Source organism: Lissotriton vulgaris, chromosome 4_1 (genome assembly GCF_964263255.1).
Source record: "Lissotriton vulgaris chromosome 4_1, aLisVul1.2, whole genome shotgun sequence".
Lineage (NCBI taxonomy): Eukaryota > Metazoa > Chordata > Amphibia > Caudata > Salamandridae > Lissotriton > Lissotriton vulgaris.
Genome location: NC_141691.1, coordinates 1,117,708,344 through 1,117,724,853, shown reverse-complemented (window position 1 = coordinate 1,117,724,853; position 16,510 = coordinate 1,117,708,344). Strand labels below are relative to the sequence as shown.

General features: G+C 46.9%; 1 protein-coding gene across 1 annotated transcript in view; it reads left to right on the top strand.

Annotated features, from left to right (window-relative positions):
* The window catches only part of LOC147722959 (dynein axonemal heavy chain 5-like), a 1,378,573-nt gene that overhangs the window by 928,542 nt on the left and 433,521 nt on the right, over nt 1-16,510 (top strand). Inside the window, exons 62-63 of the mRNA XM_086965349.1 lie at nt 1,790-1,966; nt 11,090-11,284. Coding sequence (XP_086821475.1) covers nt 1,790-1,966; nt 11,090-11,284 — 372 coding nt within the window. The remainder of the gene's footprint in view (nt 1-1,789; nt 1,967-11,089; nt 11,285-16,510) is intronic.

Below are 16,510 nucleotides of genomic sequence, written 5' to 3'. Positions count from 1 at the left end.
CCTAAAAATGCCTGTACTGAATAAATGACCTTTGTTTATGTAACCCTGAGTTGTACAAATTATGAACGCATGAGCGGCACATTTTGCACTTTACCCCAGGCGGCTAGCATCTCCTGTATCTAAAAATGTAAAGATTTTCTAGTCTTTTGTACTGTTTTTTATAATCTGAATACCGCTAAGGGATCATTAGATTGTGATCACTGTAAATACGTTTGTAAAGATGATTTTTATATGAATTTGTCATGCGTAATTAACTTTTTAACTTTTTAACTTGTTTTAAAAACTTGTGTGTATGATTGAATATGGTTCTGTAGCATACTTTTATGATTTTAAAACAATCGAATAAAGTGTTTCTGACTTGATTTCACTTGTGCCTCTGTGTGCCCCTGTTGCCTGCTTGTGCCTCCGTCTGCCCCTGTTGCCTGCTTGTGCCTCCGTCTGCCCCTGTTGCCTGCTTGTGCTGTGTTGGTGTGTGTGGAGGGCTCTGTGTGGCTGTGTGTGTAGGAAGCTTTGTGTGGCTGTGTGTGTGGAGGGCTCTCTGTGGCTGTGTGTGTGGGGGGCTCTGTGTGGCTGTGTGTGTGGGGGGCTGTGTGTGCGGGGCTCTGTGTGGGGGTGTGTGTGGGGCGGCTCTGTGTGTGTTTGTGTGTGTCATTTGCGATAGATAAAGCTAGTGGCATTGTAAATGACAATGCCATTTATTTATGTTAAAAAAACATAAATAAAAATAATGTCAAGAGCAATGGCAATAGCTCTAACTTTAACAAAGGCAAAACCATTGCATTGTAAATGCTTGTTGCTTTTTCCATGTGTGTTGCCTTGTGCAGCACACATGGAAAAAACAAAATGCAATGGATTGTTTATGTACAGGAAGGTGTCCCTTCCTGTACAAAAACAATTCTTTAAAACAAATGCCATTTTGTGACTTTCATGCATGCTGCACGAAACAGCACACATGACAGTGACAAAATGGCATTTTGGGATTGTTTATGTGCAGGAAGGGACACCTCCGTACACATAAACGATCCTTCCCTGCATTCGAACACTCTTGCACTATGGTGCAAGTGTGCCTGCATTGGTGCTTAGATGCTAAACTTAGCTCCATTGCAGCACTATGGTGCAAGGGTGCCTGCATTGGCGCTTAGTTGCTAAACTTAGCGCCATTCAATGGGGAAACAGAAGGCTGCACCACATTCATGTAAATATGGTGCAGCCTTGTGCTTCAGAAGTGGCGGAGAGAGGTGTCTCTGCCACTTCCGTGTACATATCCCCCTCTGTTGCTTATACAGCTGCAGGAGAAATTGTGGCTACATAAACCTGTAGTGGAGAGGCCATACTGATTTCAAGCATTTGTAACCCTTGAAATAAAATGAAAACGTATGTTTTTATTTTGAAAAGGGGAAGTTTAGATTCGCACAATATGGGATGCTCTGTCGAAGTGTGGTGATGGAATTGTCCACATTGATGAAATTGATCTAGACTAAGCTTTCATGGAAAAATATAATACACTGTGAAAAAGGCGCTAGTTTACAGGTGGTAATGAGTTCTTACTATATGTTTGGATGTATATTACCCTTGCAGAATTGGTTTATTTGCACAATAAAGTGGCACAACATGAAATGCTGTAATGCTGGTCATGCAATACTCGCGTTGACGGGTTTTTCTAAAAGACAGTCCACATAATTTCCTTCATATAAAAACAATACTTTACCTTTACAACACACATTTGCAAGCATGTCACTCGGATTCTAATGTTTACACATTAGCTGATATTTATTTTTCTCTACCTCAGATTCGCTGGACAGAAAGTAGCAAAAACTTTCAGAGCCAAATTGTGCGGCTGGTGGGAGATGTTCTCCTGGCTACTGGGTTCCTCTCCTACTCGGGCCCATTTAATCAAGAATACAGAAACCTGCTTCTCCAGCTCTGGAAGAAAGAGATGAACACTAACAGGATTCCTAACAGTGAGGTGGGTACAGGGCTCTGAAGTAATGCTTCTAGTCAGTAATTAACATTGATGCCCCTGTCATTGACCTCACACTTCAGTAACCTAGGCCATAAGATGGGATAACTCAGGCCTAATGTTGCCAAGTTACTATAGAGCCTGACAAAATTATATTTTAACTGGAGTGGTGAAAATCCTTGAACCGCCCCTGCACCAGACTCCGTGATACCCACTTACCCAATAACAATCCCCATTACCAACCTCCAGTCATAATCACCCCATCTAGTACCAGTTCCCTTTACCTTCTTCAGAGTAATTTTCCTGTCTAATTTTTCCTATAGATCATCACCTTTCACAACTATTGCCCCCCTCCTTTCCAGCCTGCATACGTTATGCATCACAACCACTTTTGCTTTCTGTGTACTCACCACAATAAATTCCCCAAGTCACTGCCCTTTATGAATCCATAGCTTCTACACTTAGCAATTGTTTACATTCCCACTTCTTTCTGTCGGCACCCTCCCCCCAGCACCACGTATCACGCAAAGTTATTTACATTGGTCACACTTGCTGTGATGGTATTCCTGCAACATCATTTAATGTGGCCTCACTTGTGTCGAAGATTGTGTCTCAAGGCTCATTTCCTTCCCTCTGGGGAAATGTGATAGTGGGCCCCAGAGTGTTTCCACTTGAACTAAGAGCATGGTGCAAACGTCCAACAAAATAAGATTAATCTACATTTTTGGAAAATATGGCATATTTTCCACGTTCCTTTTTATTAGTACTAGGCTCCCACATTTTTATTTTTAATGTTTTATTTTATTGTAATAGAAATGACCAAACACACAGTATAACAAATCACCTGCCTCCCAGCCATGCGTCCATCCTATCTTATCTTGTACCTACGATTTTGGGTTCATTTTGTTGCTACACAGTGTTTGTATTCAAATAACCAATATGTCTTTGTTTTCTGGCAGGGAGCTCATAAAAACCATCCTCCACTCCTCCCCAACAAACAGGGAGAACTGGTATGGATTTACCAATAGCGCGACCCATCTAAGTAATGCCAGCAACCCAGCCACCCCAAATCTTCTCAAATGTATTTTGACAACCCTTTACCCCGTATATTTCCTTCTCCATTAACCTGCACTGGTCCATTCCTTTTTCTCATTCCTGGTGTTGAGGAAGAGTTTCTCACCCCCTTTGTTATGCAATATTTCGTTTGTCACCAAGCAACCTAGATTAACAAGGAGTTTGTGATAACGGGTATGATCTGTCTGTCTCCACACCCCAGTAGGACAAGCAAAGGCTGGAGTTCCAATGCCATACCAGTTTCTTCCTTAAGTGTCCCCTTCCATGACTCCCAGAAGCTCGCTATCTTGGGACAGCTCCAAAGTGTGTGATAAAAGATGCCATCCTGTCCACACCCTTTAAGGCAATAGGCATCTGCAGCCCAGTCGAGTCTATACAGTATGGTGCGTGTGCAGCATATTCTGTGCACAATTTTAAATTGAATCACTCAAACGTTTGCTAGAATGGCCACCTCAGCTGAAAATAACAGCGTCTCCAACCAGTCCCCCTCGTCTAAGTCTCTGCAATCACCCGGCCACCTCTCCAGGAGCCCAAATAGGGGGGTCTGTGTATTCCCCATCATGATCCCATATGTGAAAGAAATATCTTTTTTCCCCACCGGCTCATCTAGCAGTCGTAGTTCTAGCAGCAAAACTTCTTGTGTCTCCTCATTTGGGGACACACTTTTTTAGGAGCAGTTTTCAGTTGAGCATATTTTAGCCATTGAACACACAACATCTGATATTCAGATTGTAAATAGGCAAAGGAAAGCACCCCATTGACACCCCATACATCCACAAGAGATGAAATACCAAAATTGTCCCACTTCTGGAATCCTGTTAGAGTTGCTACCTGTCTGAGACTAGACCCTTCCCACAGTGGTTTCTCAGGGTCAATCTGTTCCCCTACCCCGTCTCTTTTGTCAGTTTCTTCCAGAGATGTACTACCATTGCGTTGGCTGGGCATGCATCAAGCCCAAGTTTACTACCATACAGTGAGTAAAGGTACCTTTTATACCCCATTGACCCTCTATGTAAGCGATATGCAGGGTCCTCCCAGTCCATATATGTCCAAAGATTAACCACAGATACCTGTGCTGCATCATATTACTTTCGAAGACTCAGCAGGGCAATTCCTCCTTCATACTTGGACTGCTGGAGGGTTCGTAAGGCCTTCCGCGGCTGGCCACCTCCCCATAACAGGTTCCGCACCAGCATATCTGCTCATGCAAAAAAATGTATCTTGGAGTTTATACAGTGAGTTTTGAAATTGAGGGAGAGCCAACATTTTAAACATTTCTGCCTTATGAGAAAAGAAAGCGGTAACGATTGCCAGTGGTTGACATCTTGCCCGACTCTCACCAGCAAAGGTGCCAAATGCACCTCATAGTGCGAATCTGGGACTCTGGTAATCTATCCCCAGGTATTTAAATTTGCCTCTTTCTACTCTATGCAAAAACAACAATTGATGGACAGAATGCAGAACAATGTCATACATTCACCCCAGTACAGAGATCTGGGCCTAAATCCATCGTTTTTTTGCACTCCACACCACCCCAGTCTGAGCACACCCATCCCACTCGGGGTGACAAATGCAAAAACATTTGGTCCAAGGAAGACATGGCTTGGCAGTTCGGGCTGGACTGTTCCCATGAAGCACAGGGTCAAGGCTGATTTGCATATGGCCATGTCTGAACTGGGGTGGTGTAGAGTGCAAAAAAAACGATGGATTTAGGCCCAGATCTCTGTACTGGGGTGAATGTATGACATTGTTCTGCATTCTGTCCATCAATTGTTGTTTTTGCATTTGTCACCCCGAGTGGGACGGTATGCCCAGACGTGGGTCCTGTGCTCTCCACACCACTGGAGTCAAGCTATCCTGGCTGAAGACGGCTGATAGCCAGAAACCAGTCTAGGATGCTTGATTCCGGTTCAGGGAAGACGTGGCTTGGCATTTTGGGCTGGACTGTTCCCATGAGGCACAGGGTCAAGGCTGATTTGCATATGGCCATGTCTGAACTGGGGTGGTGTGGAGTGCAAAGAAAACGATGGATTTAGGCCCAGATCTCTGTACTGGGGTGAATGTATGACATTGTTCTGCATTCTGTCCATCAATTGTTGTTTTTGCATCTTTCTACTCTAAGCAGAAGAGCTAACCGCTGTCTCTGATCACAATCTCCCTTTGGGAATAGGAGGGATTTTTCCCAGTTAATAGCAAACCCGGAAACCTCCCCAATGATTTGGAAGATATCTCTCAGTCTATGAGTGTCTTAGTCGTGTGTCAGATAGCATCCATGTTTAACGATATACGCTCCTCCCTTCCGGACTTCTCCTGCCAGCCCCAGATCTATGCATCTACTCTCACCAGTCCCTCTATTGCCAACTCAAACCACATCGGTGAGAGGGGGCATCCCTACCTTGTTCCCCTATGTAAGTGAAATTCCCGTGATGAGCAGCCATTGGCCCGTACATGTGCTTGTGGCCTGTCATAGAGTCATTTAACCCACCGCTTGAATTTAGGGCCCAAGCCCATTTTTGGTAAAACCTCAAAGAGGTGAGGCCATTCTGCTGAATTGACGCTTTGTTGGCATCCAGTGAGGCTATCGCCCGACCCGCAGGTGAGGCCCTCACCGTCTCGGCCTTTACATTAAACGAACACGGGAAGCTATTAACACAGAAACTCACGGACAGATTTTCTACATGAGGTCACTAGCTCTGCCAGTTAAAGATTTCACCCCCTACTGTGCCAGCTTCAGTGCAAAGCGTGCTTGCAGGCTTTGTACCTTTCAAAACGAGTCACGGGTACCCCCTGCTATGTTGCTGTCCCTCCCTCGAGCACCAGCGAAGGCAATTAATTAAACCGGTATGCCTGGCCAATGGGGCTCGGACATGTCAGGAAGCTTCTAGCTTCAGTTTCTCAAAGTCTGCCCCGTGGGCCTTGGCAAGATGTTGCAAAATGTGTGCCCATACTCGGGCGATGTCTGTCAGCGAGCCCGGTCGCGGTCAACAAGGAAAAGCAAATGCAAATGAGAAAATCCGATCTCGCTTCATAGCCGGAGTGCTGGCGGAAGAACTCGGGATAGCACTGACTGCTGTAATGATTGAATGTGTGGGCCCTGGGCCCTCATGGTAGGTGCAGCAAGGACGACACGGACACCAGGATAGAGTGGTAGGAAAGGTCCTGAGCACGTGCGCTCAGCCTCTTTTATTGGCAGCGTCATGTGACACCATGACGTCTGTGGTGGGTGGGTGTAGATTGTATTACATTGCACAGGAACACTAGAACGTGTCCACACCAAGACACTACATCACTCCCCTTTTTAATCAATGAAAAGACAAACTTAATAATTCACGTCTGGGGAATTAACTTATCTCAGGATGCAGTGAAGTGTTCAGTTCCGCCAAGCTTTTCACTTCGCCGCTGCTTGGGGTTGGGCAGATGGAGTTCAGTTTGTTTAGGGGAACAACTGTCCGCTTAGGCCTGGTGGTGGTGCCGATGGAAACAGTCTGCAAGCCTTGGGGAACCCCGTTGTACTCACAGTCTTTCTGTTGCTGACCTCCTCGGTGACGGGTGCGGTTGGAGTTCTTGTGGTTCGCCGTGGAATGATGGTTGGCCTTGGGCTCACTGTGGGGGGCCCACTGCGCCTGACTTCTTCTTCACTCTTAACTGTAGTAACAGCCAAGTGGGTTCATTCCTTCTTTACTTAACTGTGGCAACGGCCACGTGGATTACTTCCTTCTATTGTTAACTGTGGCAACGGCCACTGGGATATACTTCTTTCTGCTGTTCTTAACTGTGGCAACGGCCACGTGGATGTCCTTCCTTGTTTAACTGTGGCAACGGCCACGTGGATATCCTTCCTTGCTCTCAAGCCGTGGCAAGGTTGCCACCTGTCTTTCCTTTTCTTCCTTTCTTTTCACTGTGGCATGTGCCACGCAGGTCTCTCCTTTTCTTCCTTTCTGTTGATGGCGGCAGACGCGCCACTCAGCTCTCTCCTCTTCTTCCTTTCTTTTCGCAGTGGCAGACGTGCCACTCAGCTCTCTCCTCTTCTTCCTTTCTTTTCGCAGTGGCAGACGTGCCACGCAGATCTCTCCTCTTCTTCCTTTCTTTTCGCAGTGGCAGACGTGCCACGCAGATCTCTCCTCTTCTTCCATTCTTTTCGCGGTGGCAGACGTGCCACACAGATCTCTCCTCTTCTTCCATTCTTTTCGCAGTGGCAGACGTGCCACGCAGATCTCTCCTCTTCTTCCTTTCCTTTCGCAGTGGCGGATGTGCCACGCAGATCTCTCCTCTTCTTCCTTTCTGTTTCGCGACATCACTCAGTCCAATCTTGCATCTTCTCTCCTGACCTGGCTCCTCCATGCAGGGCGCGCCCGCTGCACGTGTGATCCTGGTTTGTCCCCGACTGGAACACTTCCTCCTTCTTCCTCAGCTTCCTGAGTTGGCGTCGCGAACCCTCTTCACTGGATTCTTGTAGGTGACGTTCGTGGGATGGTGTTTAGAGACCTTGACCAGGTCGAACGTCCTGGACCATTGGCGGCCCGCTCCTGCTGATGTTTTTGGCAGGTTTCTTCGGTCGTCCTTTCGGACTTTCTGATGTTGGTTAGAGAACCCATCGCGGGTCATACTTGGTACGCGATCTTTCTGTGGATCGGCTTCTGGGGGTGCCACGCTTAGTGGTCTTCTTCGGTAACTCTTCTGCACTGTGGCGTTACCTGTGCCCTTCTTCCATCTCGTGGGGGCTGTGCCTTGCCACGTGGCGCGTTATCTGCGCCCGTTTTCTTCAAGGCTCTCGGACACTTGTGGCGTGTCGTCGGTACTTGCAGCTTCGGCTGGCGTCCTTTGTCTTGCTGCTTGGCTGACGTCCAGTACTTTGCTGCTTTTGGACCGTCGGGTACTTGCTGCTTTGGATGGCGTCAGAATTTTGCTGCTTCGGACCGTTGGCGGGCGTTAGTTGATTCTGCGGTGATCTCCCGTGGCCACTGGAAGTCACTGCTCTCTCCGTCTTCCGATCTCGGCAGTCTTATTCCCTGATCCTACCTCCAGTGCTTGGCAGCTGTCTTCTCCAGACGTTTCGTCCTTGCTTGGATGCTTGGTGAGGCGTTGGTGCCTCTTCCCACGTCACTCTGGAAGTGGCATATGCCGACTCCTTGCTGGTGCGTGTTGGCGTTTTCTCTTACTTGACTTATTCGCGGAGCGCGCTTACTGGATTGCGGCGTTGAGATGCTTTCCCTTGGGGCGCTACTCCGACTGTTGCTTCTAGATGGTGCTTACTTCTGTTGCGTTGAGCAGTGCTTGTTTTGTGCTTGAAGATGACGGTGCAGTAATACTTTTGGCCACTGGGTGGCAGTGTTCTGGATCTTTCGAGCAGCCTGTCTTGTCTTTCCCGGGTTGTGCACTCTACTGCTTCAGTGCACCGGGGGTTGAAGCTGCTGTTGGAAATGGGTGAGTGATTGTTGCAGCAAATGTACTTAATTGAAACTGTGCTGACTTCATGCTTACTGTAAACGCACTGTGTATGTCCCTTTTGCGTTGTGCAGGCTTTGTTGCTGGGGGCAATTTTGGCTGTCTTTGTGGGTGCACCGTGGTTCTACTTGTTTCAGTGTCCCAGTGAGGCTTTTGTAACTTCTGGCGGTGTTGACCGCTTTGCCGGCACTTTGCCCCACACAGAGCACACGAGGGGGGGGCTCTTCTAATAACGGCGGCGCTGGCAGCTTTCAGACGTCTTTCTCCCCTGCTACCTTGCACACTGCTCCTCACACGGCACACGCGGGGGCTCCTTCTTGCCGGCAGCGCTGGCAGACGGTCTCTTCACCCTTGCTCCCGTGCCCACTTGCTCCTCACGCGGAGCACACGAGGGGGGGCGCCATCAGCTCTTGGCGGCGCTGGTCGCCTGCCGATGCTTGCTCCTTCCTCGCTCTCTCTCCCCCTGTCCGCAGCCGCCTCGGCAGTGCTCATGCGGGCGGGGGAGAAGTTGTTTCCTCCGGTGGGGGATCTCGTCGCTCCGGTCACTCCTCCTCGGCGAGGAACGCACTGGGAAGGCCGCGGTTGGGCTCCGCCGGCTCTGTCTTGAACGTACTTGGTCCGCTGGCCCCCTTTCGCCGGTCTCCCGCCGCTGCAGCTTCTCCCTCACACGCTGCGCGGCGGAGACCTGCCTTGCTTGTCGCAGGTCACGGGTGGGCTCCGCTGGCGCTGCTTCGTCTCTGTCCTCCTCTAGGCGCTACCGGCGGGCCGCGGGTGGCTCCGCTGGCGCTGCTGTGTCTTTCCCTCGATGGAGGTGCTGCCGTCCGGTCGCGGGTGGGCTCCGCTGGCCTGGACCACGTCGCGAGGGGGTTCGGGAGGCGGTTAGCTACTCCGCTCCCTCCCCCTCGTTGGTGTAGTTGAGTTTTGGGTCCGGCCGCCTCCCCTTCACGCCGTGGCTTACTCTGGGCCCCGCCGCTTCCTTTACTCACGCGGCGGGGGCAAGGGATGACTCGGGCAGGCCGCGGGTAGGCTCCGCTGGTCCTGCTTATACTTGGGCACAGTTTCTTAAAGTCATTACGCCCCTGGGGCTCACCTTCGGCCGGCAGGCCAGATGCTCCGTCGCGGTCACGGCGGGTGGTCTCCGCCCGGCCCGTGCCCTTTTCCGGTGGGGTTTTCCAGCCTCGCGGTCGTCACAGGTGGGCTCTGGGCGGTCCGCCGTTACTTGGTGGCACTCGTTGGTGGCAGTCGACACGGGTGGCTTCCGGTCGGCTCGTTGTGTGGCTCCCGGTCACTGCGGGGCTCCTATGTGCTCACCGGCTTCTTGGCTCGCTGTTCCTTGCTGCGGGGGGTGCCCTTCAGGCAGGCACCACTCCCCCTTCTTCGCAGTGTTTGGTAGTGGCACGCGTGGGTTGCACTACCGACCTCGTCGCCATTGTAATGATTGAATGTGTGGGCCCTGGGCCCTCATGGTAGGTGCAGCAAGGACGACACGGACACCAGGATAGAGTGGTGGGAAAGGTCCTGAGCACGTGCGCTCAGCCTCTTTTATTGGCAGCGTCATGTGACACCATGACGTCTGTGGTGGGTGGGTGTAGATTGTATTACATTGCACAGGAACACTAGAACGTGTCCACACCAAGACACTACAACTGCTTTGGTTAATATTTTAAATGAGCATAAATTAAGCAGCAAAACGAAGGACCTGTCTGCTCAACGTGACTCTAATGATCATTTTTAACACATATCAGTTTATGCAGGCCCTACCACATTTGATCGACGGTTTACAACTATCGTATTTTGCACATTTTATACATAAAAGTGCTATGCATTTTATCTGACAATTGTTTTATTCTCTTTACATTTTATGTATTTATAATGTTTTTACATAACTAAACAATAAAGATTTCAGTTACAATTATAAATGAACACGTAAGTGAAGAAACATAACTCTCAATAAAATTCAGATGTTTTGTTCCATGATCCTTTCTTAATAAAACGTCATTCAAAGTTTGAAGACGCTTGTGAGAAAACAAGTAAGACTCATTTTTCACAGAAAGCCAGTCACGCCGCGTCCCGTTTTACCTCATTGCTCACAGAGTGTGATTTTCCACTCGGCAGGCAGCGGCCGTCCCCAGGGCGCCAAAGCTCCCGGCCGGATGCGCACAGCAGGCACATATTGCAGGCAGAGGGCGCGCGGGGACACCTGTGCTGCGCAGTCAGGGAGCAGCAGGACCAGGCACGGTGCAGGAGCACGTGATCATGAAGGATGTCACAGTTGGATATGCTCTAAGCAAGGCAACGCTGTTTCCCAGAGAAATTGTTACATTCATAAAATGAGCCGAGGTTTAAAAAATGAGCTCATTTGCATCCCACGATTACTCGGCGCCATAAAAACGTAATACAAGAAACTAAATGACGGCCCACACTGCTAGGCTGCCTTTGTCTTTATTAATGGCACCCACCGCAGAAAAAGAGAAACTAACGACAAGGCAACATCATGTGCAAGCATTTTTTCCACAGAGCATCGCAACCCACTCAGCCATTATGAGTTTCACCACGCACGTGCAGTGGCATTAACACTGTAATTTGTGTTTCATATATTTTATGCTTTAGGATCTCAACCTCATCAGTTTGCTCGTTGACAACGCCACCATCGGAGAGTGGAACCTCCAGGGCCTTCCCAACGACGACCTGTCCATCCAGAACGGAATCATCGTCACCAAAGCGTCTCGGTTCCCGCTGCTCATCGACCCCCAGGGCCAGGGGAAGATCTGGATAAAGAACAGGGAGAAGAACAACGAACTGCAGGTAACGCCACGACATGTGGGAAGGGGGGGGGGGGGAAATGGGGGGGGGGAGACACGAGGGCAGGCGCGCGCTGAAGGTAGTCAGACGGCAGTAACGCTTCTTGGCACGCGCATCATGATAATCTGCTTCCAAAGCTGCTCGCACATATGGCAGGGACGATTCCTACGGGTACAAGTGAAATAGAAGTTTTAATTATATGCCTGCACATTCAGTTAATGTAAGAAGGGTTGTTCTACTGTGTTCCAACTCTGAGACAGAGGGGGGGGGGGGGGGTTACACTCATGCAAATGAGGCCTCAGAGGGGCTTCCGTCCCCCCTGAATCTAACCTTTGCTTCCCTTCTTTGATAAAAGTCCAGGGTACCTCGCGCGCGCTGATGGAATTGCCTCATCCAACAAGCCAGCTATATCTTGAGCACCCAATCAAAGCCTTTTTGTGATGGTTATTTGACCAGTACAAAAAGCAGCGCTCAATTGCACACATTTTCCCAGTAGGGGAATGTTCTGAACATTTTCAAGTGAGATTTTCTTTGTCCTGCCTCATGGGTCCAGCCATTGTATCAAAAGAAAAATGATTTTACATCACAGCTATATTTTTTTGGCACGAACTCAAGCACAAATGCAAATCCTAGAATTCAGTGGAGACTATTGCACTTGTACCTCGAATGGTGGTTTGCCAAAGTGATCACACCAGTGCAAACCCGATCTCGTTCCTTTGTTTCGCCTCAACTTTGCTGTTTCTGTGACTTTATCTTGACAGCTTTGATGTCAGTGACATTTGAATCGAATATTTGCCCTGGAGAAGGACTTTGCTGTGGTATTTCACTAATAAATATATTACAGGGGCACTTTTCTTTGACTGACTTTTAATTTACTGCATGGATTATGTCGATCAAAGGAATTTTTGGCAGATGGCTTTTGGTGCATAAAGGGAGAGAGTTGCCTATCCCCTGAGCACATGAGTGTGCACAAATACTGCAGCATGGATTGAGCGCCTTCCCGTGGCTTAGGTGTCCACCTTTTCATGGCTCTAAGAGCCTTATTTAGATCTCAGCGGATGGAATACTCCGTCACAAACGTCCACCATATTACGATCTCCATAGGATATAATGGGATCATAATATGGTAGACAGGATATCCTTCACATTTGTGACGGAGTATCCCCCTCCACCAAGATCTAAATCAGGCTCTTAGGGGTCGATTATGATTGCGGTGATCCCGCATCCTCCGAGCCAGTGGAAGCCACGGCCGGCCCGGAGGATGCGGAATCACCGCTGCGGACCTTCAAAACACCCACCGCCAGATTATGATGGCGGTGGGATCAGCGGCAGACGGCAGGTCCGTCCGCCGCTGATTCGCGGGGTGTTGGCCGCAATTTGGTGGAAGTGTCTGCAAGACACCGTCAGCCAAATTACGATGGGTCTGAAAACATGCTTTTCCGCGGCGGATTTACCGCCGTGCAAAAGCATGTGGACAATAGCTTCTGGGGGCCCGGTTGGGGGATGGGGGTGTACATGGGGGGTACCTATGGTACCCCCCTGCATTTACATGCTCAAAGCGGCAGGCACCGCGCGATGCCTGAAGCTTTGTGCATGTAAATGCAAATCATGCATTTTTAACCTTGCAGCGGGTGCTGCTTCAAGCAACACCCACCGCACGGTTATAGATACGGGATGGGACCGCCAGGGTGGCGGTCACATCCTAATTGGGATGGAGGGACCACCGCTGCCCCTGCGGACGGTCCCTCCACCTCGGGGTGGCGGACGGACGCAGGTCTGTCCACCATCCTAATAGGCGCCTTAGTTTGTAACCTGATAATGAATAGCTCTCAAACTATTCTCAGGCACATAGATACGTTCATGTTCCATGTGTCTGGAGCAACCACTGTTGTATTTCAAGAATAATAATACTTCCTTCAGTTCATATCATTTCCACTTCACGAGAGCAGATAATACGTTCAAGATCTGCCTCATCGCCACAGTTTCCCGGCTGACGTTGAAGTCAACCTTTAGCAATGACTGGGTGGGTTGCATTCCCATGGTGCCAGCAACGAAGTTGCCAAGCTGTGTTTATTTGGTACAGTGTGAAAGGCTCCACAAGCAGTGTCTTTATGTTCCTCCAAGTTAGCCTGAATACATTACTGACGTCTTATGAGTCTGGCAGTGCAAAGCAGGCACACAAAAGCAAACAATCAATCAATATTCATTTTGGAATCACATAAAACGTACACTAAATCATGTATAAAAACATAACATTCCAAAATTTGTCAAAATTCATAGTATCTAAAAACAGACTAGATCTTCCTTGTATGACCAGAAATAACATTCCAAGTCTGTAAAACGTGTCTTTATGTCCCAAAATTAACACATCTGCAGTACCCAATTTGCAAATCATAAAAGCTACCTGCTAATTAGATATGCTTATGTTCTTCATTTTTGTTAAGAAATATATTTTTTGCAAGGCTTCTTTTAAATTGTATGGAAGAACAAGAAGTACACCTGTGTTTCATCGCATTGGCGACAGTGGTATCAGGATATCAATGATTTCTGTTAGTTTCTCCAGGTGTACATTATGGTAGATAGTGACAGTATGCCAGAAAGGAATTTCGCAAGCAGTGACATTAACAGCTGTGGCTCCACATATTCAAAATCTTTTTCCTGTGTAGACAGCACATAGGACTTAGCATTCCTCTCCCTGAATTTGGCTAGATTTTATGTTCATACAAGTTGGTATAAGCAATTCAATATCATAAGAGGTGCCCTCTGTAATTAGTTCAGTGGATGCCCATATTTGGCCGAAGCATATTTGCGGATGCTGCTTTCTTACATACTGCATCCATTCTAAACCCCACAGTGTCCCATGCTCTGTACGTCAACCAATGCTTCTTTGTAGATTTGTATAAAGAACAAGGGAGCGACCCCACTTGCCAAGAGACAGGGTACCACACGTACAGAAACAACTAGATTCTCTTGGAACTGCTAGAATTGCCTCTATTCAATGAATAGAATCAATCATACATATCTCATACATTCAGACTTCCACACAGCTTCATCGCAACCATATAGATTAGAACCCATAAACCAACCGTGATATACACAATGATAAAGAGCTATTTCTGAATGTTAAGAAAGGGACATATTTATTCAAATGGTTAGCTTCAATAAAATACAGTTTAAAAACATGATATTTATACAATAAATAAAACGTTATTCAAAATAAATAAAAACAAACAAGGAGAGACAAGCTAAATGTGAACAAATGAAATCATTATATTGTAGTTACTCCAAATGGAATCCATATATTCGTGAGAATCAGTCTAAAAACTCATGATAATCTTAGACATCAACAAGGTTCCTTGGATGTAACATATCACAAAAAAGGTCGTCTGCACATTTCAGTGTGTGGACTTATTGATGTACCACCTTCATCAGGACTTTAACACTATTCGTCTCTCAAATAATTGGAATCACTGACACAATATCGATGTCAAAAATATCGATATACAAAAATATCGAGTTCAAAATATAGAATGACAAAATATCGACTTCCTATCTCCAAACAGGTAAGTACAAACATATCGAATCAAAAATATCGATGTAAAAAATATAGATAATCAAAATATCGACTTTTTTAAATAGTTAAACATAATTTAAAATTAATGCAATAATAAATATAACTAACTTAAAAATACTTAAAATACTTAAATAACATTAAAACTAATAGATAATGTAATTAATATATATTTATAATTAATACATACATATATATATATATATATATATATATATATATATATATATATATATATATATATATATATATATATATATATATATATATATATCGCATACAAATTGTCCTGTCACAGCGGGAGCGCTTGTCAGCCGGTGCCAGCGAAGGGACCAGGGCAGTGTCCCGATTCATGAGATACCAATGACTCGCTGCACACGCCTTGATGTTGGTTGCAGTTTCTTTATTTCAAAACGTGACAAACACCTATGCGTTTCGAACCGTAGTTCGTGTTCACGGTAGCTTGCATGTGTGGTCCCTTCATTATTTCTATACATTGTTGCCTCTAAGCACGCCCCTGATTGTTTGAGGCATGCTGGGACATGTAGTTTTAACTTATATTTATGCCATTGCGTTTATATCGATGTCGCGGGTATTTGCAGCATTGGGGCGATGTTTGGCGTTACTGCATGTGAAAGCGTGTCCCCAGTTAGCTAGGACGGTAGCGCTTTTTGACGCTCGTGATTACACGTGCGTATATAATCAGCTCTCTGTTTACCTGAGAGTTGATTTACAATGCGTAACTGTATGGAATGTCATCCACTGAGCAATAAAGGGCTGAGTGCCCTACGTCCCCAATGCTTACAGCTGCTCACGACATCTTTATATATATATATATATATATAAACATAGTATTAATAATAAAATATACAATATATTTACCATAGGATAGCGAGAGGGTTACATTTACTATTACACTCCAGTGAGTGCAACAGTAAACAAATATTGGATAGCGAAGCAGTAAACATTACTATTCCCACTCCAGTGAGTGCAACAGTAGGAAAAGCGTTGGATAGCGAGAGGGTAAGAATTACTATTCCCACTCCAGAGAGTGCAACAGTAGGGAAAGCGTTGGATAGCGTAGGGGTAAAAATTACTATTCCCACTCCTGAGAGTGCAACAGTAGGGAAAGCGTTGGATAGCGTAGGGGTACAAATTACTATTCCCACTCCAGAGAGTGCAACAGTAGGGAAAGCGTTGGATAGCGTAGGGATAACAATTACTATTCCCACTCCAGTGAGTGCAACAGTAGGGAAAACGTTGGATAACGGGTGGGTAAAAATTACTATTCCCACTCCAGAGAGTGCAACAGTAGGGAAAGCATTGGATAGCGTAGGGATACAAATTACTATTCCCACTTCAGAGAGTGCAACAGTGGGGAAAGCGTTTGATAGCAGGAGGGTAAAATTACTATTCCCACTCCAGTGAGTGCAACAGTAGGGAAAGCGTTTGATAGCGTAGAGGTTACAATTACTATTCCCACTCCAGAGACTGCAACAGTGGGGAAAACGTTGGATAGTGAAGGGGTAAAAATTACTATTCCCACTCCAGTGAGTGCAACAGTATGGAAAGCGCTGGATAGCATAGGGGTTAAAATTACTATTCTGACTCCTGGGAGTGCAACAGTAGGGAACATAAATACTTCATTTATGAATGAA